Source organism: Oncorhynchus clarkii, chromosome 20 (assembly GCF_045791955.1).
Source record: "Oncorhynchus clarkii lewisi isolate Uvic-CL-2024 chromosome 20, UVic_Ocla_1.0, whole genome shotgun sequence".
Lineage (NCBI taxonomy): Eukaryota > Metazoa > Chordata > Actinopteri > Salmoniformes > Salmonidae > Oncorhynchus > Oncorhynchus clarkii.
In genome coordinates this window covers 7,894,898-7,920,469 of record NC_092166.1, presented here as the reverse complement: position 1 = coordinate 7,920,469, position 25,572 = coordinate 7,894,898, and the positions used below count along the sequence as shown (strand labels likewise).

Here is a 25,572-nt window from a genome sequence, read left to right as displayed (position 1 = left end):
ATGGGAAGATGGATGGAGCCAAATACAGGACCATTCTGGAAGAAAACCTGATGGAGTCTGCAAAAGACCTGAGACTGGGACGGAGATGTGTCTTCCAACAAGACAATGATCCAAAACATAAAGCAAAATCTACAATGGAATGGTTCAAAAATAAACATATCCAGGTGTTAGAATGGCCAAGTCAAAGTCCAGACCTGAATCCAATCGAGAATCTGTGGAAAGAACTGAAAACTGCTGTTCACAAATGCTCTCCATCCAACCTCACTGAGCTCGAGCTGTTTTGCAAGGAGGAATGGGAAAAAATGTCAGTCTCTCGATGTGCAAAACTGATAGAGACATACCCCAAGCGACTTACAGCTGTAATCGTAGCAAAAGGTGGCGCTACAAAGTATTAACTTAAGGGGGCTGAATATTTTTGCACGCCCAATTTTTCAGTTTTTGATTTGTTAAAAAAGTTTGAAATATCCAATAAATGTCGTTCCACTTCATGATTGTGTCCCACTTGTTGTTGATTCTTCACACAAAAAATACAGTTTTATATCTTTATGTTTGAAGCCTGAAATGTGGCAAAAGGTCGCAAAGTTCAAGGGGGCCGAATACTTTCGCAAGGCACTGTATGTAAAGGCCTACCTTCAAACTCAGTGCATCTTTGCTTGAAATAATGGGAAAATCTAAAGAAATCAGCCAAGACCTAAGAATTTTTTTGGGGGGGCCTCCACAAGTCGGGTTCATCCTTGGGAGCAATTTCTAAACACCTGAAGGTAGCACATTCATTTGTACAAACAATAGTATGCAAGTATAAACACTGTGGGACCACGCAGCCATGATACCGCTCAGGAAGGAGACGCGTTCTGTCTCCTACAGATAAACGTACTTGGTGCGAAAAGTGCAAATCAATCCCAGAACAACAGCAAAGGACCTTGTGAAGATGCTGGAGGAAACCGGTACATAAGTATCTATGTCCACAGTAAAACGGGTCCTATATCGACATAACCTGATAGGCCGCTCAGCAAGGAAGAAGCCACTGCCTCAAAACCGGCATAAAAAATATTTTACTTTTTGGAAAAATGTCCTCTGGTCTGATGAAACAAAAATAGAACTGTTTGTTCATAATGACCATCGTTATTGTTTGCAGGAAAAAGGGTGAGGCTTGCAAGCCGGAGAATCATGTAAGCATCATGTTGTGGGGGTGCTTTTCTGCGGAGGGACTGGTGCACTTCACAAAATAGAAGGCATCACGAGGTACGAAAATTATATGGATATATTGAAGCAACATCTCAAGACATCAGTCAGGAAGTTAAAGCTTCGTCGCAAATGGTTCTTCCAAATGGACAATGACCCCAAGCATACTTCCAAAGTTGTGGCAAAATGGCTTAAGGGCAACAAAGTCAACGGTATTGGAGTGGCCATCACAAAGCCTTGACCTCAATCCTATGGAAAATGTGTGGGTAGAACTGAAAAAACTTGTGCGAGCAAGGAGGCCTACAAACCTGACTCAGTTACACCAGCTCTGTCAGGAGGAATGGGCCAAGATTCACCCAACTTATTGTGGGAAGCTTGTGGAAGGCTACCAGAAACGTTTGACCCAAGTTAAACAATTTAAAGGCAATGCTACCAAATATGAATTCAGTGTATGTGAACTTCTGACCCACTGGGAATGTGATGAAAGAAATAAAAGCTGAAATAAAATCATTCTCTACTATTATTCTGACATTTCACATTCTTAAATTAAAGTGGTGATCCTAACTGACCTAAGACAGGGCATTTTTACTAAGATTAAATATCAGGAATTGTGAAAAACTGAGTTTAAATGTAGTTGGCTAAGGTGTATGTAAACTTCCGACTTCAACTGTATATAAAGACAACCCATACAGGTATATAAAGACATAACACACACAGACAGGTACACACACATACACAGGTAGGTGCCGATGCAAATGCATAGCATACACACACACACACACACATATACCCATGCACACAGATACACTCTGACAGACACAAAACATAGATAGAAAACCCAATGCTGACAGAATATTGATTTACAGTTCATTAGTTGATCACACACACCTGCCCTCGATGATGGTGATGATGTCGTCAACCTGAATCTGAAGCTTGTCAGCCTCATCAAAGTCCTGCAGGGCACACATGTCTGTTGGCATGGTCTGGAACGGAGACACACACACACACACACACACACACACGCATAAAAACCAAGTGTGATTACCTTAAAACACACACTAGGCACCCCAACATAGTCATTTGGGCCCAAAACCTAAATATGAAATCAGAGTGTGAGTTCTTCCTCCACAAATCTCAGTTAAGTACACATCAAGTTAGGATTCCTCAGTTGGTGAGGCCATAATGTGCCCCATGACCCATACAGTGTGCCCCTGACCCATTCACTGTGCCCCTGGCCCATTCACTGTGCCCCTGGCCCATACAATGTGCCCCTGACCCATTCACTGTGCCCCTGGCCCATACAGTGTGCCCCTAACCTATTCACTGTGCCCCTGGCCCATTCACTGTGCCCCTGGCCCATTCACTGTGCCCCTGGCCCATACAGTGTGCCCCTGACCCATTCACTGTGCCCCTGGCCCATACAGTGTGCCCCTGACCCATTCACTGTGCCCCTGGCCCATACAGTACCGTAGTAGATTCACTAGGTGGCGCTAGAGGTCCAGGTAACATATTAAGAGCTCCCACAGTCAAGACTTCATCTTGTCATTCAATAATGCATGTAAATATTTCAAATGATATGACATTTTACACAAATTGTGTAAACAAGTTAAGTATTTAGAACGGACATCTCAGGTTGTAAGCAAATTGATCCACTAAACTTGACGTCAGAATATACAATTGTCGCTCATGAAGGTCTTGTATACAACCTTGAAGGTAGGTACACATTCAAAATATACTCAGACATTTAAATACAAACACACACGTAATGCAAATACTAATGTAAACACACATCCACCCCACTCCCCCCACCACTCTACACACACATCCGCCCCCCCTCCCCCCACCCCTCTACACACACATCCAACCCCCTCCCCCCACCACTCTACAAACACATCCCCCCCCTCCCCCCACCATTCTACACACCCATCCAACCCCCTCCCCACCCCTCTACACACACATCCACCCCCTCCCCCCACCACTCTAAACACACATCCAACCCCCTCCCCCCACCACTCTAAACACCCATTCAACCCCCATCCCTCTACACACACACATCCAACCCCCTCCCCCACCACTCTACACACGTCCAACCCCCTCCCCTCTACACACACATCCACCCCCCCCACCCCTCTACACACACATCCAACCCCCACACACACATCCAACCCCCACCCCCCACACACACACATCCAACCCCCCCTATAAAATGTCCCCAGTTGGTCAACTTGTTGTTTGTTTACTATTCTTGTGTGTGTGTACCTCGAGCAGGAACTCCCTGAGGGCGAGGAAAGTGGGCCTGTCATCAGGTTTCTGGGCCCAGCAGTGCAGCATGACGTTGTAGAGGTCCTGGGGACAGTCCTCTGGCTTGGGCAGACGCTCACCCTCCTTGTCTATCTTGTGTAAGATCTGAAACACAGATTGAAATACTGAAATTAAACCTAGAATGAAATCGTGATGTACAAAAGGGACAAATACTTTTTTCACACGTCTGCTGTGTGTGTGTGTGTGTGTACCTGGCTGCCGTTGAGACCCAGCCAGGGCTCCTGTCCGTGGGTACACATCTCCCACAGCGTCACCCCGAACATCCAGGTGTCTGTAGCGTGGGAGAACGTCCGTGTCTTCAGGCTCTCAGGGGCACACCTGGAGGGAGAACACACACACACAGCTAATTCACACACAGCTAATGTACGGACACACACACACACACACACACAGCTAATTCACACACAGCAAATATACGGGGACACCCACACACACACACACACACACACAGCAAATGTACGAACACACACACACACACACACACACACACACACACACACACACAGCAAATTCACACACAGCAATGTACGGACAAACACACACACACACACACACCCACACAGCAAATTCACACACAGCAATGTACGGACACACACACACACACACAGCAAATTCACATAGAGCAAATGTACGGACAAACACACACACTCACAGCAAATGTACGAACACACACACACACACACACACACACACACACACACACACACACACACACACACACACACACACACACACACACACACACACAGCAAATGTACGGACACACACACGTTAGACAACTGGATCAAAAAGGTGATGAGAACAGAGGAAAAAAAAAACACTACGGCCACGTCAGGGGCACAATGTTGTGGAATATTCAGATACAAACATGTTCAACAAACATGCCTTTAGACACGTAGAATAAACAGATCAGATGTACAATTACAAGATCATGTCTGATCTATTCATGACATTTCTATCTGCAACGTCAGACGTCTGCTTACTGAATGTGGCCCCTGACCACGACGACACACGGAAACACAACCCCCCCCTGTCCCCCCTCTCACCAGGCGAACGGCACCTTGCGGTGCTCCTGCATCACGTAGTGCTCGTGGTTGTTGGGTAGCGCTCGCATCAGGCCGAAGTCGCCGATCTTCACCGTCTCGGTCGACGCCAGCAGGATGTTGCGGGCGGCCAGGTCGCGGTGGATGAAGCGTCGGTGCTCCAGGTAGGCCATGCCACACGCCACCTGCACGGCGTACTGGCACAGTGTGTGGATGAGGACGGGGCCCTGCGTCGGAACGCAGCGCAGATGGTCCAGCAGGGAGCCCAGCGGGGCTAGTTCAGTCACCTGGGGGGGGGATATGACACAGATGAATAGAACAAGGAGGAAAGGTCAGCCTTCATTTTAGTCCTCTGTCTCAATCAATCACTCCTCTCCTCCTGCCGGCCTTGACATTTCTGACGCTGACATGATTTAAATGGGGACAGGAAGCAGTCTGAGCAGTGTGTTTACTTAGCTCTCTGTGTTTATGTGTGTCTGGTGTGTGTGTCTGGTGTGTGTGTTTATGATAGTCTGGTATGTGTGTCCAGTGTGTGTGTGTGTTTATGTGTGTCCAGTGTGTGTGTCCGGTATGTGTGTCCGGTGTGTGTGTGTTTATGTGTGTCCGGTATGTGTGTCCGGTGTGTGTGTGTTTATGTGTGTCCAATGTGTGCGTGTGTTTATGTGTGTCCGGTGTGCGTGTGTGTGTGCATGTATGTACCACAGGAGGTTGGTGGCACCTTAATTGGGGAGGATGGGCTCGTTGTAATGGCTGGAGCTGAATACGTAGAATGGTATCAAATACATCAAACAAAGGGTTTCCATGTTTTTGATGTCATTCCATTAGCGCCGTTCCAGACATTATTATGAGCCGTCCTCCCCTCAGCAGCCTCCTGTTGCCATGATGTGTGTGTCCGTACCATCTTCATGGGGCGTGTGAGCACCACCCCGTACAGCCTGATGAGGTTCTGGTGATCCAGGGAGTGCATGGCGTTCACCTCGCAGATGAAGTCGTCCAGAGCGTCCGGCTGACTCAGAACGTCTGTCTTTAAACACTTTACTGCTACCTCCAACTGGAGAAGAGAAGGGGGTAGGGGGGGTTAGCGTAATGCTAAATCCATAGTGAAAATTATTGATGATTAGCTAGCAAAATGTTTATTTTGAGTGACTACAGTTGTGCTTACTAACAGTGTGGTGGCCTTGGAACAATCTAAAACTAGGAGACAATAGAACACCGGGGGTGTATTCATCCAACCAGTTAGCTTCTGTTAGCTTCCGTTTGGTTCTGTTAGCTTCCGTTTGGTTCTGTTAGCTTCCATTTGGTTCCTAGTGAACACACCCCAGATTGGTTCTGTTTGGTTCCTTGTGAGTACACCCAAGATTGGTTCTATTTGGTTCCAAGTGAATACACCCAAGATTTGTTCTGTTTGGTTCCTTCTGAGTACACCCAAGATTGGTTCTGTTTGGTTCCTTATGAGTACACACAAGATTGGTTCTGTTTGGTTCCTTATGAGTACACCCCAGATTGGTTCTGTTTGGATCCTAGGGAGTACATCCCGGATTTGGTGCTGTTTGGTTCCTAGTGAATACACCCGGATAAAGCACTAAATAAACTTCAGTTAGTGCTAAATATGGCTGCTAGAATCCTGACTAGAACCAAAAAATTTGATCATATTACTCCAGTGCTAGCCTCCCTACACTGTCTTCCTGTTAAGGCAAGGGCTGATTTCAAGGTTTTACTGCTAACCTAGAAAGCATTACATGGGCTTGCTCCTACCTATCTTTCCGATTTGGTCCTGCCGTACATACCTACACGTACGCTACGGTCACAAGATGCAGGCCTCCTAATTGTCCAGCAAACAGCTGGAGGCAGGGCTTTCTCCTATAGAGCTCCATTTTTATGGAATGGTCTGCCTACCCATGTGAGAGACGCAGACTCGGTCTCAACCTTTAAGTCTTTACTGAAGACTCATCTCTTCAGTGGGTCATATGATTGAGTGTAGTCTGGCCCAGGAGTGTGAAAGTGAACGGAAAGGCTCTGGATCAACAAACCGCCCTTGCTGTCTCTGCCTGGCTGGTTCCCCTCTCTCCACTGGGATTCTCTGGCTTATTCGTGCTCTTCCATGCCGTCCCTAGGAGGGGTGCGTCACTTGAGTGGGTTGAGTCACTGACGTGATCTTCCTGTCTGGGTTGGCGCACCGCTTGGGTTGTGCCGTGGTGGAGATCTTTGTGGGCTATACTCTGCCTTGTCTCAGGATGGTAAGTTGGTGGTTGAAGATATCCCTCTAGTGGTGTGGGGGCTGTGCTTTGGCAAAGTGGGTGGGGTTATATCCTGCCTGTTTGGCCCTGTTTGGGGGTATCATCGGATGGGGCCACAGTGTCTCCTGACCCCTCCTGTCTCAGCCTCCAGTATTTATGCTGCAGTAGTTTATGTGTCGGGGTGCTAGGGTCAGTCTGTTATATCTGGAGTATATCTCTCTAATTCTCGCTTTCTCTCTTTCAGAGGACCTGAGCCCTAGGACCATGCCTCAGGACTACCTGGCATGATGACTCCTTGCTGTCTCCAGTCCACCTGGCTGTGCTGCCGCTCCAGTTTCAACTGTTCTGCCTGCGGCTATGGAACCCTGACCTGTTCACCGGTTGTGCTACCTGTCCCAGACCTGCTGTTTTCAGATCTCTAGAGACAGCAGGAACGGTAGAGATACGGTTAATGATCGGCTATGAAAAGCCAACTGACATTTACTCCTGAGGTGCTGACTTGTTGCACCCTCGACAACTACTGTGATTATTATTTTTGACCATGCTGGTCATTTATGAACATTTGAACATCTTGGCCATGTTCTGTTATAATCTCCACCCGGCACAGCCAGAAGAGGACTGGCCACCCCTCATAGCCTGGTTCCTCTCTAGGTTTCTTTCTAGGTTTTGGCCTTTCTAGGGAGCTTTCCCTAGCCACCGTGCTTCTACACCTGAATTGCTTGCTGTTTGGGGATTTAGGCTGGGTTTCTGTACAGCACTTTGAGATATCAGCTGATGGAAGAAGGGCTATATAAATACATTTGATTTTGATTTGATGATTGAGCTTCCTGAACAACTGAACTAGATGTTTTGTGCTCAGACACTGGACTAGATATTCTGTGGCCCTCAAACTCAACTCTGGACATTGAAGACAGTTCCACAGTGTTTTTTTTTCATTATTCCCCTCTATTCAGGGACTGATTTAGACCTGAGACGACACCAGATAGGGCCAGGGTGGGCAACCCCAGACCTCGTAGGGCCAGGATGGGCAACTCCAGACCTCGTAGGGCCAGGATGGGCAACTCCAGACCTCGTAGGGCCAGGATGGGCAACTCCAGACCTCGTAGGGCCAGGATGGGCAACTCCAGACCTCGTAGGGCCAGGATGGGCAACCCCAGACCTCGTAGGGCCAGGATGGGCAACTCCAGACCTCGTAGGGCCAGGATGGGCAACCCCAGACCTCGTAGGGCCAGGATGGTCAACTCCAGTCCAGAGTGGTGTCACACTTTCCCCCTTTCCCTAGCGAACACAGGCGATTAAACTAATTGCATTCTAAACTGAAGATCATGATTAGTTGATTATTGGAGTGAGGTGTGTTATCTGGGGCTGGGGGCTGAGGCGGAGGCTGGGGTCCGAGGACTGAGTTACCCATCCATGTCATAGGGTAATACTTGAACAGCCCTGTTTTATGGGCTCTGTAAACCTTGTGTCACATGTTCTGTAAACTATTCCTTTGGTCCCATCTGGCCATGTTGGGGTCACTGTATGTGTGTACTGTGTCTTTGTGCGTGTGTGTGTGTGTGTGTGTGTGTGGTCACCCGGCCACTTCTGGAGAGTGTTTGGACAAGATTCTCTCTTTCTCCATCACTTCCTCGAGGTCAAGTCTATAGGGGCTAGTGGTCAAGGGTTTGACCAAAACAGATGTTGGAGAGAGAGTGCTTTTGGTCATTTTTCCATGTTGTCATGGCTTGAACTTTGAAGCCACTGATACTGTTCCCCATGTGATCACAAGGAACTCCCTCCTCCTCTGTCTGTTCCTCTTTCTATTCTGACACCTTACTGTGAAACTATACCGCAAGCCCCCTCCCTCTGTTCCTCTATCTATTCTAACACTTTACTGTGAAACTTTACCACAAACGTTCAATAAGCATGTGTGAAACAACTGAAGCGTAAAAATAAGTGCTGCCTGTGCGGCCGGAGTAACACCTCTCATTGATTGATTGATTTATTTTATTTAACCTTCATTCAACCAGGAAGGGGTCATTGAGATTAAAATCTCTTTTTCAAGAGCGCCCTGGCCAAGATAGGCAGCACCAAGTCATTACAAAAAAATTACAGACATATAACATGAAAAACTACAAGTCATCTAGTAAAAACCATTCAATTCACAAGAGTATAAAACAGCAAATTAAAAACATTGACAGGTCAGGGAATCAGCCTCAAAATCCTTCATTAGTGATTTAAAAACACCAATCGGGACAAGTTCTTCCAGTTTAAAAGTATTTTTTAAGGTGTTCCAAGACGATGGCGCAGAGTACATAAAAGTCCTTTTACCAATTAGGCCTACAGTGGCTCTGTTTCACTCACGGTCCTAAAACATTTGACGTAAAAAAAAACAAATGGGGGAGAGGTGAGGGTATTCTCTCTTCCCTGTTAACGATTATTGATCATCTGAATTAGATGTGTTGTCTAGATGGGATCCTGTTTTCTAGACGGGAACCTATAGGGGGTAAGATTTAGACCAAAACCCATCCCGCCACACCCACACCCCATACACACTACCCCCCCCATACACAGACAGAACCTATCCCCCCCCCCATACACAGGCAGAACCCATCCCGCCCCCCCCCCCCCCCCATACACAGACAGAACCCATCCCGCCCCCCCTCATACACAGACAGAACCCATCCCGCCACACCCACACGCCCCCCAACCCCATACACAGACAGAACCCATCCCGCCACACCCACACGCCCCCTCCCCACCCCCATACACAGACAGAACCCATCCCGCCACACCCACACGCCCCCTCCCCACCCCCATACACAGACAGAACCCATCCCGCCACACCCACACGCCCCCTCCCCACCCCCATACACAGACAGAACCCATCCCGCCACACCCACACACAGACAGAACCCACCCCCTCTCACCACTTTCCCAGCGGGCATGAACCACTCGCCCCTTTTGACCACGCCGAAGGAGCCTTCGCCCAGCTTCTGGAAGAGGACCAGATCCTTCTCACTGATCAGACAGCTGAGTGTCTGCTGCTGGGGGGGCGGCGTAGGGGACAGCTTGCGGAAGGAGGAGGTGGGGGCCGCCTGCTGGAAGTCCCCAGCGTCCGTCCGCTTCCCGCTGAACACCTGGAGAAAGACGAGAGAAGAGAGACGTCGTTAATAGAAGATGAATGAAAAGACCAAACTCTTACTACATTATGTAAATGAGTCTTTGGGTGCTGTAGTGCAGGAGGTATCTGACCTGTATGAAATAGACAAACAGTACTAGCTGTGAGAATACAAATAAAATGCAAATGAATTACTTAAAAATCATACAATGTGATTTTCTGGATTTTTGTTTTAGATTCCGTCTCTCAGAGTTGAAGTGTACCTATGATAAAAATTACAGACTTCTACATGCTTTGTAAGTAGGAAAACCTGCAAAATCGGCAGTGTATCAAATACTTGTTCTCCCCACTGTATACACTCAGCGGCCATTTTATGAAGTACATCACCCCATTCACGCAAATGGTTCGCTCCTACAGACAGTGAGTCACGTGGCCGTGGATTGCTATATAAATCAGGCAGACAGGTATCAAGGCATTCAGTTACTGTTTCGACTGAACGTTACAATGGGTGGAAAGAGTGACCTAAGTGACTGAGTGTGGTAGGATCCTCAGAGACCAGGGGCGTCGGTTCCAGTAGCTCAGAAACTGACATCCTACTGGGATTTTCACGTACAACAGTGTCTAGGGTTTACAGAGAACGGTGAAACAAACAAAAAACATCCAGTCAGCGGCAGTCCTGTGGGTGAAAACAGCTCGTTGATGAGAGGTCGTAGGAGAACAGCAAGAATCGTGCAAGCTAACAGGCGGGCCACAAACAGGCAAATAACGGCGCAGGACAACAGTGGTGTCCAGAACGGCATCTCGGAATGCACAACTCATCGGTCCTTGTCACGGATTGGCTATTGCAGCAGATAACCACACCGGGTTCCACTCTAACCAGCTAAAAAGAAGAAGAAGATGCTCAAGCGGGTATGCCATCACCGACACTGGATAATTGAGGAGTGGAAAAACATTGGCTGGTCCGGAAAATCCCGGTTCCTGTTGCCTCATGCTGACGGCAGAGTCAGGATTTGGTGTAAGCAGCATTAGTCCATGGCTCCATCCTGCCTGGTGTCGACGGTACAGGATGTTGGCGGTGGTGTAATGGTGTGGGGAATGTTTTCCTGGCAAATGTTAGGTCCCTTGATACCAACTGAGCAACGTTTGAATGCCACACCTTATAGAATCCATGCCCTGAAGAATGCAGGCTGTTCTGGAGGCAAAGGGGGTTCCGACCTAATACTAGATAGGTGGACCAAATAAACGTATGACTTTGACCAACCTATTGTATGACTTTGACCTTAGTTGTACATTCAAAATAGCCGTACCATTGGTTGTCTGTGTGAAGGCAGGTTATATGTCTCTGCACTGTGGTGTGTATCAATGTCCCTCTTCTTCAGTCTGTGGTGTGTATCAATGTCCCTGTTCTTCAGTCTGTGATGTGGTGTGTATCAATGTCCCTGTTCTTCAGTCTGTGGTGTGTATCAATGTCCCTGTTCTTCAGTCTGTGGTGTGGTGTGTATCAATGAGTCTGTTCTTCAGTCTGTGATGTGGTGTGTATCAATGTCCCTGTTCTTCAGCCTGTGGTGTGTATCAATGAGTCTGTTCTTCAGTCTGTGGTGTGTATCAATGAGTCTGTTCTTCAGTCTGTGGTGTGTATCAATGAGTCTGTTCTTCAGTCTGAGGTGTGTATCAATGAGTCTGTTCTTCAGTCTGTGGTGTGTATCAATGAGTCTGTTCTTCAGTCTGTGGTGTGTATCAATGAGTCTGTTCTTCAGTCTGTGGTGTGTATCAATGAGTCTGTTCTTCAGTCTGTGGTGTGTATCAATGAGTCTGTTCTTCAGTCTGTGGTGTGTATCAATGAGTCTGTTCTTCAGTCTGTGGTGAGTATCAATGAGTCTGTTCTTCAGTCTGTGGTGTGTATCAATGAGTCTGTTCTTCAGTCTGTGGTGTGTATCAATGAGTCTGTTCTTCAGTCTGTGGTGTGTATCAATGAGTCTGTTAATCAGCCTGTGGTGTGTATCAATGTCCCTGTTCTTCAGCCTGTGGTGTGTATCAATGTCCCTGTTCTTCAGCCTGTGGTGTGTATCAATGAGTCTGTTCTTCAGTCTGTGGTGAGTATCAATGAGTCTGTTCTTCAGTCTGTGGTGTGTATCAATGAGTCTGTTCTTCAGTCTGTGGTGTGTATCAATGAGTCTGTTCTTCAGTCTGTGGTGTGTATCAATGAGTCTGTTCTTCAGTCTGTGGTGTGTATCAATGAGTCTGTTCTTCAGTCTGTGGTGAGTATCAATGAGTCTGTTCTTCAGTCTGTGGTGTGTATCAATGAGTCTGTTCTTCAGTCTGTGGTGAGTATCAATGAGTCTGTTCTTCAGTCTGTGGTGTGTATCAATGAGTCTGTTCTTCAGTCTGTGGTGTGTATCAATGAGTCTGTGTAGGTCTCTATATTGAGTCTGAGTTGGTAATAAAGGTATGGGAGGTTCATTAAACAATGAAGACAGTAGACCATCACACAACCATGAACTGTACGGTAGACCAACCATGAACTGTACGGTAGACCATCACACAACCATGAACTGTACGGTAGACCATCACACAACCATGAACTGTACGGTAGACCATCACACAACCATGAACTGTACGGTAGACCATCACACAACCATGAACTGTACGGTAGACCATCACACAACCATGAACTGTACGGTAGACCATCACACAACCATGAACTGTACGGTAGACCATCACACAACCATGAACTGTACGGTAGACCATCACACAACCATGAACTGTACGGTAGACCATCACACAACCATGAACTGTACGGTAGACCATCACACAACCATGAACTGTACGGTAGACCATCACACAACCATGAACTGTACGGTAGACCAACCATGAACTGTACGGTAGACCATCACACAACCATGAACTGTACGGTAGACCATCACACAACCATGAACTGTACGGTAGACCATCACACAACCATGAACTGTACGGTAGACCATCACACAACCATGAATTGTACGGTAGACCAACCATGAACTGTACGGTAGACCATCACACAACCATGAACTGTACGGTAGACCAACCATGAACTGTACGGTAGACCATCACACAACCATGAACTGTACGGTTGACCATCACACAACCATGAACTGTACGGTAGACCATCACACAACCATGAACTGTACGGTAGACCAACCATGAACTGTACGGTAGACCATCACACAACCATGAACTGTACGGTAGACCAACCATGAACTGTACGGTAGACCATCACACAACCATGAACTGTACGGTAGACCAACCATGAACTGTACGGTAGACCATCACACAACCATGAACTGTACGGTAGACCAACCATGAACTGTACGGTAGACCATCACACAACCATGAACTGTACGGTAGACCATCACACAACCATGAACTGTACGGTAGACCAACCATGAACTGTACGGTAGACCAACCATGAACTGTACGGTAGACCATCACACAACCATGAACTGTACGGTAGACCATCACACAACCATGAACTGTACGGTAGACCAACCATGAACTGTACGGTAGACCAACCATGAACTGTACGGTAGACCAACCATGAACTGTACACCTAACTGTCTGGGGAATTTTGGAATAATTTTGTCCATTCCATTTTTAAGATAAAAATCTAAATTTCTGCCACATTTTTTTGGGGAGTCCTGTGCAGTTGTAATTCAAACAAATACACAGGTTAACGCCAAATGTTTTATTTTAAAGTTTTTAAAAGTTATTTTAGAAGAGATAGTGAATCATGCAACGGTTCCAATACATCAGTATGCATAGTACGGATATGTGTGAGTTTGTGTACTGTACCTTGCTCATCCAGGACTTGCGCTTGGACATGGCTTTCCTCCTCTTGACCGCCTCCCACAGCCGTCTCTGCCCTGCAGCGACACCAGCGAGAGACAGAGAGCAGAGAGAGAGACAGACACAAAGAAAGCACACGAGAGGGAGAGAATGTCACTGACTATGCAGACCAAGAATGAGAAACCCTAAGGCATGTGATAAGTCATCCGATTCAACTACCAAGGTCCTGGCAACTCCTCCGATTCAACTACCAAGGTCCTGGCAACTCCTCCGATTCAACTACCAAGGTCCTGCAACTCATCCGATTCAGCTACCAAGGTCCTGGCAACTCATCCGATTCAACTACCAAGGTCCTGGCAACTCTTCCGATTCAACTACCAAGGTCCTGGCAACTCCTCCGATTCAACTACCAAGGTCCTGGCAACTCCTCCGATTCAACTACCAAGGTCCTGGCAACTCCTCCGATTCAACTACCAAGGTCCTGGCAACTCCTCCGATTCAACTACCAAGGTCCTGGCAACTCCTCCGATTCAACTACCAAGGTCCTGGCAACTCCTCCGATTCAACTACCAAGGTCCTGGCAACTCCTCCGATTCAACTACCAAGGTCCTGGCAACTCCTCCGATTCAGCTACCAAGGTCCTGGCAACTCCTCCGATTCAGCTACCAAGGTCCTGCAACTCATCCGATTCAGCTACCAAGGTCCTGGCAACTCATCCGATTCAACTACCAAGGTCCTGGCAACTCATCCGATTCAACTACCAAGGCCCTGGCAAGTCCTCCGATTCAGCTACCAAGGTCCTGGCAACTCCTCTGAATCAGCTACCAAGGTCCTGGCAACTCATCCGATTCAGCTAACCAAGGGTAGCCCTCTGGGAGGAGAGTTGGGCACCGCTGCCCACCAGTAGGGCACCGCTACCCACCAGTATGGCACCGCTGCCCACCAGTAGGGCACCGCTGCCCACCAGTAGGGCACCGCTGCCCACCAGTAGGGCACCGCTGCCCACCAGTATGGCACCGCTGCCCACCAGTAGGGCACCGCTGCCCACCAGTAGGGCACCGCTGCCCACCAGTAGGGGACCGCTGCCCACCAGTAGGGCACCGCTGCCCACCAGTAGGGTAGCCCTCTGGGAGGAGAGTTGGTGGACTTGAAACATCAGAAAAGCATTTACATTTACGCATTTGATTAATTTAGCTTCATTCATTTACACGTATCCAGAGTGACTTACAGTTAGTGTATTCTTCTTAAAAGGATACTTTGGGATTTTAGCAATGGTGCCATTTATCTACTTCCCCAGAGTCAGATGAACTTGTGGATAAAATGTGTATGTCTTGGTGTCCAGTATGAAGGAAGTTAGAGGTAGTTTTGCGAGCCAATGCTAACTAGCATTAGCACAATGACTAGAAGTGCTAGCAGATACCCCTAGACTTCCATTCATTGCGCTAACGCTAGTTAGCTATTGCGCTAACGCTAGTTTGCGACTTCCTTCAGACGGCGCACAGAGACATAAATATGGTATCCATGAGTTTATCTGACTCTGAGGAAGTAGAGAACCTCCCAAAGTTTCTATTTTAAGATAGCTAGGTGGGACAACCACATATCTCAGTCATAGTGAGGTGAGACAACCACATCCCTCAGTCATAGTGAGGTGGGACAACCACATCCCTCAGTCATAGCTAGGTGGGACAACCACATCTCTCAGTCATAGTGAGGTGGGACAACCACATCTCTCAGTCATAGTGAGGTGGGACAACCACATCTCTCAGTCATAGTGAGGTGGGACAACCACATCTCTCAGTCATAGCGAGGTGGGACAACCACATCTCTCAGTCATAGTGAGGTGAGACAACCACATCTCTCAGTCATAGTGAGGTGGGACAACCACATCTCTCAGTCATAGTGAGGTGGGACAACCACATCTCTCAGTCATAGTGAGGTGGGACAACCACATCTCTCAGTCATAGTGAGGTGGGACAACCACATCTCTCAGTCATAGTGAGGTGGGACAACCACATCTCTCAGTCATAGTGAGGTGGGACAACCACATCTCTCAGTCATAGTGAGGTGGGACAACCACATCTCTCAGTCATGGTGAGTAAAATGTTCCAAAATAAAGTTAGCTGCTAGTTGTTTCACGAGAAATAAAGAAAAAAGGAGTGTGCTCGAGGAAGAGAGAGAAAGGAGAGAGAGGAGAGAGAGGAGAGAGAGTGAGTGGGAAAGGGACAGAGGAGTTGAGAGGGGGGCTTAGAGCGTGAAAAATGGGAGAGAAAATAAGAGCTATAGACTAGGGTTTCTTTTTTTCTCTCCCACTAATGTGCATAAGGTCGCACGCCTGTCAGACTGGCTTAAGGCGCCCGTATACTAGGTTCAGGTTTGCTCCTAGCAGAATTCAGCAATTTTTATGTTTGTCCCTCTTCAGATGCTGTAGTGTTATATAAATATTCATACACATAGCTCATATAAACAAAGACATTCCGTCGTAAGAACACATACACCCAGCCATAAGACTGACCCCCTCTTCCTTATATAAACACACATCTCATCTCCCTCTAACTGGCCGGTCCCAAGAGCAAAGAACTTTTGCTGTGCACCAATGGGGCCCGCTCTGGCTAGAGCAAGGCCCGCCTCCAACCCTCCGACCAGTCAAGAAGACCGAAACGACAAGACTCCACCTACTTTATTCTATGTATAAAAATGTATGTAACCATTGTATAGGCCTCTTTTTCACCTGGCTCCTTGCCGAGTTATGTGAACTAGGTCCGTGCACGTAAAACTGCGGGACAAGATATCTCTGACTCATTAAAACTGTCTTTTGTTACAACTGAAATCCACTCTGTCCAGCGTCCGTGATTTGGTCTCAACTCTCCAGTATTTGAACACTAACAAAATTGGTAGCAGAGTTTGGTTGTTCTTGAATTCGATCTATTATAAGTTAGTGTGAGAGGACGAGACTGATCACGGCTAAAAAATCAGACGGAAGAGTGACTTCCCCAGCCATTCATCTTGCCTCAGGAAATCTGATCGGAGCGCTCTATATAAAGGTGAGCAGAGCCCGTTATATCGAAATCTGCATATTGTATTATAGCCTAAACCAAATTTTGATCAGAAAGTACTGGGCGTGAGTATGAATCGGTGCCCAAATTTTTTACATAAGAACCTAAGACATTGATTAAAGATATCTTGTTTTGTAAAAAAAAATATATATATATTCTTATTAATGGGCCTATACTCAGTTATTTTAATAGGAATGTGTGAATTGTGATTGACCAATGTGTTAAATTCCTCCAGGGACCCTATTTGTTCTGAAATCTGCATAGAAAACTGTCCTAATTATATATGTATTGGGTTGTGTATAGAGGTGACGTTAAATAGTGGCTGTGTTTTAACACGTAAAGGACACAATTATGGATGTTGGAAATTCAATGAGAATTTCATACGAATGAATGAATGATAGATGAACCGAATCTGCAAGTAAAAATGTTCTGTACTATCGAATAAGGTCTTGTGGAGGTGTGGTTATAGATGAACCGAATCTCCAAGTAAAAATGTCCTATTTTTGATACGTTCTGTACTATCGAATAAGGTCTTGTGGAGGTGTGGTTATAGATGAACCGAATCTGCAAGTAAAAATGTCCTATTTTTGATACGTTCTATACTATCGAATAAGGTCTTGTGGAGGTGTGGTTATAGTTGAATGATAGATGAACCGGATCTGCAAGTAAAATCTCCTGTTGATACATATAACATCGAATAGGTCTTGTGGAGGTGTGGTTGGATTGAATGAATCTGCATGAAAAATGCCCTATTAAAAAAGCTGTGTATTATTTAATAGGTTTTGTAAGAGGTGTAGTCGAGTAGATACAGGATATGTAAGTTTGGCGTTCCACAAGACAGAGATCGGGAATGATGTGGCTATTGCACATCAAACAATAAACATAATATGAACCAGAGTTGACATTCCATGATTTGGAGATGGGGGAAATTAAATTGAAAGAAACGTTTGTCGCGGAGTAGGTTGGGATACGTAACTGGGCTATTAGGCACACGTGCTGAAAGACAAAGCCACCTTAGTATCGAATGGCCGTGCAATTTTGACAGCAGCCGGGCTGGAATACTGATTTTCGTTTTTTTCATTCCTGTTGATATTGCCTAAAGTTTAAAATTATTCTGACAATTGCTATAGAATCGCTGGAATTTACTGATATAAGTTCATAAAGGAACTTACTGAATTGTTTCTAGAAAGTATTTAAATAAGCCGCCGAGCTTAGTACAGACTTTGTTTTACAGACGCTAAAAGCTACACACTGATTTTGGGGTTTTTCTATTCTATCCATATTTCCTAAATATATAGAATTATTCTGACAATTGCTATAGAATCGCTCAAATTTACTGATATAAGTTCATAAAGGAATTTACTGAATAGTTTACAGAAAGTATTTAAATAATTCACTGAACAACTCTTAGTTGTCTAGAAATTCTATCTATATTTCCTAAAGAGCTAGAATTACTCTGAAAATTGTTATAGAACCGCATATATTCACTGATATATTGTTCCAAAAGGAAATCGCCGAATCATTTCTAGAAAATACCTAAACGAATCGCTGAACAAATTCAAATAAAATACTGGAGAAACAGAGGGCGTGGAGGGCGTCACATACTGATAACCCCCTTTGTATGCGAGGGTGGGGGTAGAAGAGATAAGCCATTGCCAGTACAGCAGTATATCTAAGCATACAACGATATAAATAAACACCACATAGTAAGGATTGAATATACCTAAATAACGCATTATACACATTATCAGACGAACTAGATAAAATGTCTGCAGCTACCACGCCCAAACTAAAATTCAATGAATATTTAGATCAGAGTATGATTGATAGAGCGGGAGGTAAAAAACAGTATGGGAAAGTGGAGAAAGTGTGGAAAGGATTACGGATAAGATGGACACAAGCAGGTTATTTTAGCGGAGGACCACCTACAGGGGGGAAACTCCAAGATATGCAGACAGAATTAGAGGACGCAGTAGAGCATGCAAAAGCGAGTGAGGCGGAGAGAAACAAGATACACAGGTTCAAAAAAGTAGGTACAAGAGAGAGAGAGAGAGCGGAGGGGGAGCTCAAGATAGGTACATGGGCCATACAGGAGAGTAGGAGGGTACTACCAAAAAACACACCAGACATGATGTGCGTGGCTATTGTGGCGTCGGGGGATGTTAAAGCTCCGCCTGAGAACTTGCCCACGGCTCCCCCTGTGGCCGTTTCTCCCTCACTATATCCACAATTGACAATGGAGGCAGTTCAGCCCCCGCCATACTCAAAGGGACAAAATCACCGGAGCCCGTCACACAACCCATTCCTGCCCAGGGCACCTCCCACAATACAGGCTCCAGTTCTGAGAATAGACCAAGGGGAGTTAAAAGGGGAAATTACCCTGGGGATAACGGCTGGCCATATGGTATGTGAACAGTTCGAAACTGGGATTCCAGGAGCAGGAGACCTCCCCCAGGAACGGAGGCCGCAATGCTCCTCTGTGAACTCTCTCACCTCTGAAACCAGAGGACACCTACAAACAAGATTAGATTCAAACCACTTCTATCAGACGGATAGGGAGGACTGTCATCAGAACATGGATATCAAAAACGAAGAAGAAATTGACATGGTGCTCACCCCAGCTCCGATGGGAGCTCCAAACGTGACTAAGATGCAGGAGCTGCTGAAATCATCAATAGCTCGAGCTAAGGAACTCAGGGAGCTAATAGCTAACCAAGATAACAACAGAGAGGGAGCCTACCGTGTGGAAGGCATAATGAGAGGAACAGTAACCAAAGTTACCGAATCAATGGGGTCCGAAACACTCCGTCGGTCCTCCAGAATTGCTGATAGAAGAGAGCGAGAGCAGGAGATGGCAGGACAGTACCCCCTGCGACCGACACCAGGTGATGCACACACTGTGGAGTACCAGCCCTGGAAAATGACTGATTTAACAACACTGATGGGACAGATGCCTAGCCTACATGGAGGAGCTTCAGCGTGGCTACTTCAACTGCAGACACTTACGTCAGGCCTGCAACTCTGCCTAGGAGACATGAAAGCACTTCTAGCAAGAGCCACCGACCACGGAACCATGGAGGCCCTCATGACAGCAGCTGACCTTGGATGGCGGGCCCCAACACTGCCCATAGACCACTTCCGTACCAGATTATGGGAAGTTCTACGGAGAGCATACCCTACAGAAAGAAACCATGCCACCTTATCCTCCTTTACAATCAACCCAGGTGAGCAACCTGCAGCATACCTGGACAGGGCTAAGACCACATGGAGATCGGTCCACGAAGAACCATTCGATCACACTGATACCACACTCAGCATGTGGAAGGAAATGGTGGTCAACGGGTGTCCTGGAGATGTTAAAACCAAACTCAGAGGAACGGTAGGGTTGATTGCACTTCCTCTGACCCAATTCAATACGCATGTGCACCACCATGTGACCCAGCACAACAAGGAAAGAGGGGGTGCTGAGAGCCAGGTGCAGTCCCTCCAGGTACAACTCCTGAAACTCCAATTGAAGGAAGCACAACAAGGAGAAAAACCTAAGAAACAGATGGTGGCGGAAGAAACGAAGGAGCCGGGAACCAAAACAGACATCTCCCAAATAGTGGCCCAGACTGTCGCTCAGATGATCCAACAGCAGGCAGCCTCACTCACGGCCACTAGGGGGGCCCAACCACCCCAATACCCTCCCCCACAGCAGTATATCCTGCAACAACAACACCCAGTATGGGCTCGACGGGGTCCCTACACTGGACAACACAGAGGGGGAAATTACCAGTGTTTTAACTGCGGAATTACCGGTCATTTTGCCAGAGATTGCATGAAACCACTCTCCCCGCAGCAACAGCAATGGAGAGCAAGAGGAAGTGGGGGAAACCCACCTCTGCAACATCAGCAACCAGGACCCACACCCATGCATCAGCAACAGCCAGCATACAACCACCCAGAATCTAGCCACATGCAGCAGGAGCAGCAAGATTACAACCAACCCTCCCACTTCAACACCTGATCACCCAGTAAGAATGATGAGGATGCCACTCCTGCCGATGACCACACTGTCTGAAGCCCAAGAAGTGTACTGGCTAAAATGCCTACCCACAGGGCCTGCCACCCCTCACATCCAGTTTAAGTTCAACCAACTGAAAGCTCAAATCTACACTCTGCACCCATATAAGACTCCCCAAGCTGAGATCCATTGCACACTCAATGCAACAGAAACTGATGACTGCCTCTACACTGCAGACTGGGACGAAGACATGATGCACCTGACCCCACCTATCAGGTGTTTTACCATTGGGTGTGGCCCAGAGGGGGTGGCAGCACCGGTCATCCTACGATCAAGGAACCTCCATGCACCCCTGGCCTGGACGGCTGACGCATCAACAGCCATAGCACTCCTGAAAACAGATCTATCAGCGACAGCAGCTCTGACTGCACCTGACTACAAGAACAAGTTCCATTTGGATGTTTCTGAAAGGGAAGGATTCACCTCATCCGTCCTATTCCAGAAACAAGAGGGGGAGAGAAGGGTCTTGATGTACTACTCTTCAAACTTGACCACATTGAGGTAGGACAGTCAACATGCTCCAGATACGTTGCTGCAGTAGCAAAAGCTATTGAAAAAACAGCTCACCTCGTGATGTCACCCTTCAATCAGCCATCATCCCTCAACCAGCATCGGCCAAATTAGCTGAAGTCATCGGATTGACGCAGGTCCTCATCAGAGGAAAAGGAAAGACTGAATATCTATACAGACTCAGCACATGCCCATGAAGCAGGCCACACTGATGGACCCAGAACTTTTATGAGAAACACATGGCCCCACACACGAAGGCAAACTAAAGACCCTCCAAAAAGGCCTCGCACATCTGGTGGCACCCTCACATAAAAAATATGACTGACTTATTTTATGACGATGATTTATTTTGTGACGAATGCAATGGTTGTGACAGACACAACCCAAAGACACCATATCAAACACCAATGGGCTCATACGTAATACCTAATGCATGTTTTCAGGATATTAGTATAGACTACACCGACATGGGCCCCGAAAATGTATCTAAAGGCAAACTCTATCTCCTAGTCATAGTAGATAGGTTCTCCAAATGGGTAGAGGCAATAATAACAAAAGGGGAGGATGCTAGGTCAGTCTTTAAGTGGCTACAAACCAAACTAATACCCAGGTATGGCATCCCAAGACAAATCAAATTTGACAAATGGCTCACATTTAACAAACACCTGAGACAGGTGGAAGAAAGATTTGGCATAACCCACATATTTGGATCTGTGTACAGGCCCCAATCCCAAAATCTGGTGGAACGTCAAACCAAAAGCTAAGATAGCTTTGGGATAATGACTGGTAGAGTCATGCATGGTCCACCAAGGGAGGGAGGTCATATGCCCGCCCTTGATGTACAACAAATTGTAATGTCTAATTATGTGAAAAAACTGACGGTTCTCTCTGCAGCACTCTCTACCCAGGTTCACAAGGTCCAGGAGGGGGAGCTGCCGGGGGACACGCCACTACTGAAGGTAAAGGTTGGTGACGGGGTGAGGGTTACAGTCCACAAGAGAAAGTGGCTGGAACCCAGGTGGACTGGACCGTACGAAGTGAAGGAGGTTACTTCACACTCAGTCCAGGTCAAAGGTAAATCAGGCGCACCTTGGCACCGCCTTACACATTGCACCCCAGCCCCAATTCCTTCTAGAACACTGACTGAAGTCAGAGCTGATTTGAGCGGCCTAAATTCAATTCCAAATGAAGACACTCCTTCCTCAGGTGATGCGGCATCAAACTCCGCCTCCCCTGAGAAGGGAACCTCGCCCAGTTAGAGGGAAATTTCTCCCTCTCTGGGTGAGGCTGGGGATATCTGGTCCCTTATTTGTGATATTCCTACTGATATTTGGAGTAACCCTAGGACTTTCACATGGTTAATTGAACAACTATTTCACCCTGCCACATCACATACACCAACCCCTACACATGTCCCTAACTCCTTTCCTGATATCACTCCCTCCAATCACTCCCGTCCCAAACGTAGCACTACACCTACAGACCCACCATGCAAACCAGACAAGGTTAGGAGCACCACCTTATGTATACCCACGATTGCAACCGCCACCTTTCTGCTATAGTTTTCACGTCTAATAGATGTGAAGAGGGGGATTTGTTATATAAATATTCATACACATAGCTCATATAAACAAAGACATTCCGTCGTAAGAACACATACACCCAGCCATAAGACTGACCCCCTCTTCCTTATATAAACACACATCTCATCTCCCTCTAACTGGCCGGTCCCAAGAGCAAAGAACTTTTGCTGTGCACCAATGGGGCCCGCTCTGGCTAGAGCAAGGCCCGCCTCCAACCCTCCGACCAGTCAAGAAGACCGAAACGACAAGACTCCACCTACTTTATTCTATGTATAAAAATGTATGTAACCATTGTATAGGCCTCTTTTTCACCTGGCTCCTTGCCGAGTTATGTGAACTAGGTCCGTGCACGTAAAACTGCGGGACAAGATATCTCTGACTCATTAAAACTGTCTTTTGTTACAACTGAAATCCACTCTGTCCAGCGTCCGTGATTTGGTCTCAACTCTCCAGTATTTGAACACTAACAGTAGCAACCACACAGCCAGTATAAACTTCCTCAAAACAGTCATAATTAATCTAAGATAAATCAAAAAGTTTGTAATGAATTGACTTTCTTCCTAGTCACACAATTTTACATCTAACTAAGGTGTTTGGTGCAGTATTTCTTGAGTAAAAAAAATGTGCATGAAAACTAGTCATGTCTCGTTGAATAACAACAAACACTTCATTGAAGAATCCCGTCCATAGTTCCCACTACTAGGAGTAGTACTGTTGACCAATTACCAACGAAGGGGCGTAGACTTTGGCTACCGACCTTCGACTTGCCTCAAGAAAACATTTGGTGTGTGAGAACAGCCCCCCCCAAAAAAACCTGCTGAACACCCAAATGAACAAAAACAGTTAAAAACACGAGGGTATAATATTCTGCGAAAACTGTTTAAACTAGGAAGCATGCTTCAGGGGAGTGGTATTCAAAGACGGGGTCGCGGCAGAACTGCAGAGGGGTCACCTCAAAAAATGGTATACAAATGTTTTTGAGAAAGATCATTTGAAAAATAAAATTGTTATTGAGTAAATGTATTTATTGGTTTATTTTCATTTTGATAAGAGATGAAAATGCAATGAATTGAAGGTTATTTCTTGACTTAAAAAGTCAACATTTACCGATTTTAAGGTTGTGTCATTAGAGTTGGTGTTGGCTCACGAGAAATACTTCTGGTCCCCATAAATTCTGCTAGAAAAAAATGGGGTTCCCGCTAAAAACGTTTGAATACCACTGCTTTACATGCTGACCAGACCAGATGGGATCTGCTTGGAGAAATTACAGTACGCTTTTCTATTATTACTCCCACTCTGTCCGGTTCTCTCTCCATCTCTGTCTCTCGCTAGCTCTTCGTTTCGCTCGCTCTCTCTCTCCATCTCTCTCTATCTCTCTCTCTCTCTCCATCTCTGTCTCTCGCTAGCTCTCTGTTTCTCTCTCTCTCTCTCTCTCTGTTTCTCTCTCTCTCTCCATCTCTGTCTCTCGTTAGCTCTCTGTTTCTCTCTCTCTCTCTCTCTCTGTTTCTCTCTCTCTCCATCTCTGTCTCTCGCTAGCTCTCCGTTTCACGCTCTTTCTCTCTCTCTCTCTCCCTCCATCTTTCCCTCTCCCTCCATCTTTCCCTCTCCCTCCATCTTTCCCTCTCCCTCCTTCACTCTCCCTCCTTCACTCCCCCTCCTTCACTCTCCCTCCTGGTGAAAAGAGAAAATAGGAGAGTAATTAAGCTTTATCAGGGGGCTTTGTCTTCAGATTGACTAGTTATGGTAGTCTGTACAGGGCTTCAGACCAACTTTTTCAGTTAGCACCAGCCCATGATTGGGTGCAACAACAAAAAACATCTGCAGCGTTACACAATAGAATATATTTACCTACTGAGATGGTATTCAATAAATAAGTTGTTAAATCTAATGTTAAATCTAACATGTCCAATCAACAATGCATGATTACAAATATTTAGATATAATGCAACCTAATTGACAATTTTTTGTTAGATTTTACTGTCAAAACTGGGCATCAGAATCATTATTTCTTGTTCATTAGAGCCACATTTTCCTTCATCTTTATGAGCATTTATATTATATACATGCTTAATTAAATAGGTGCTAATTGTTTAACCTTTATTTAACTAGGCAAGTCAGTTGATCCAGCAACCTTTGGGTTCTAAACACTAGGCTATCTGCCGCCCCAATTCATCACCTAAAGAAGTGGAAACTCTAAATACATTAGCTAGATCGCTAACTCTAAACACTAGGCTACCTGCCGCCCCAATTCATCACCTAAAGAAGTGGAAACTCTAAATACATTAGCTAGATCGCTAACTCTAAACACTAGGCTACCTGCCGCCCCAATTCATCACCTAAAGAAGTGGAAACTCTAAACACATTAGCTAGATCGCTAACTTGAATAAAGGGGGAAAGGGGAGACACCTAGTCAGTTGTACAGCTGAATGTCTTCAACTGAAATGTGTCTTCCTCATTTAACCCAACTTCTCTGAATCAGAGAGGTGTGTCTTCCTCATTTAACCCAACCCCTCTGAATCAGAGAGGTGGGGGGGGGCTGCCTTAATGAACATCCACAGTGCCCGGGGAACAGTGGGTTAACTGCCTTGTTCAGGGGTAGAACAACAGCTCGGGGATTCAATCCAGCAACCTTTCAGTTACTGGCCCAAAGC

At 46.3% G+C, this 25,572-nt stretch overlaps 1 protein-coding gene across 1 annotated transcript in view; it reads right to left on the bottom strand.

Annotated features, from left to right (window-relative positions):
- The window catches only part of LOC139375826 (activated CDC42 kinase 1-like), a 77,362-nt gene that overhangs the window by 31,008 nt on the left and 20,782 nt on the right, over positions 1-25,572 (bottom strand). Inside the window, exons 3-9 of the mRNA XM_071117723.1 lie at positions 13,716-13,786; positions 9,697-9,906; positions 5,446-5,598; positions 4,551-4,834; positions 3,696-3,822; positions 3,442-3,588; positions 2,071-2,165 (exon numbers count right to left, since the gene is read on the bottom strand). Coding sequence (XP_070973824.1) covers positions 2,071-2,165; positions 3,442-3,588; positions 3,696-3,822; positions 4,551-4,834; positions 5,446-5,598; positions 9,697-9,906; positions 13,716-13,786 — 1,087 coding nt within the window. The remainder of the gene's footprint in view (positions 1-2,070; positions 2,166-3,441; positions 3,589-3,695; positions 3,823-4,550; positions 4,835-5,445; positions 5,599-9,696; positions 9,907-13,715; positions 13,787-25,572) is intronic.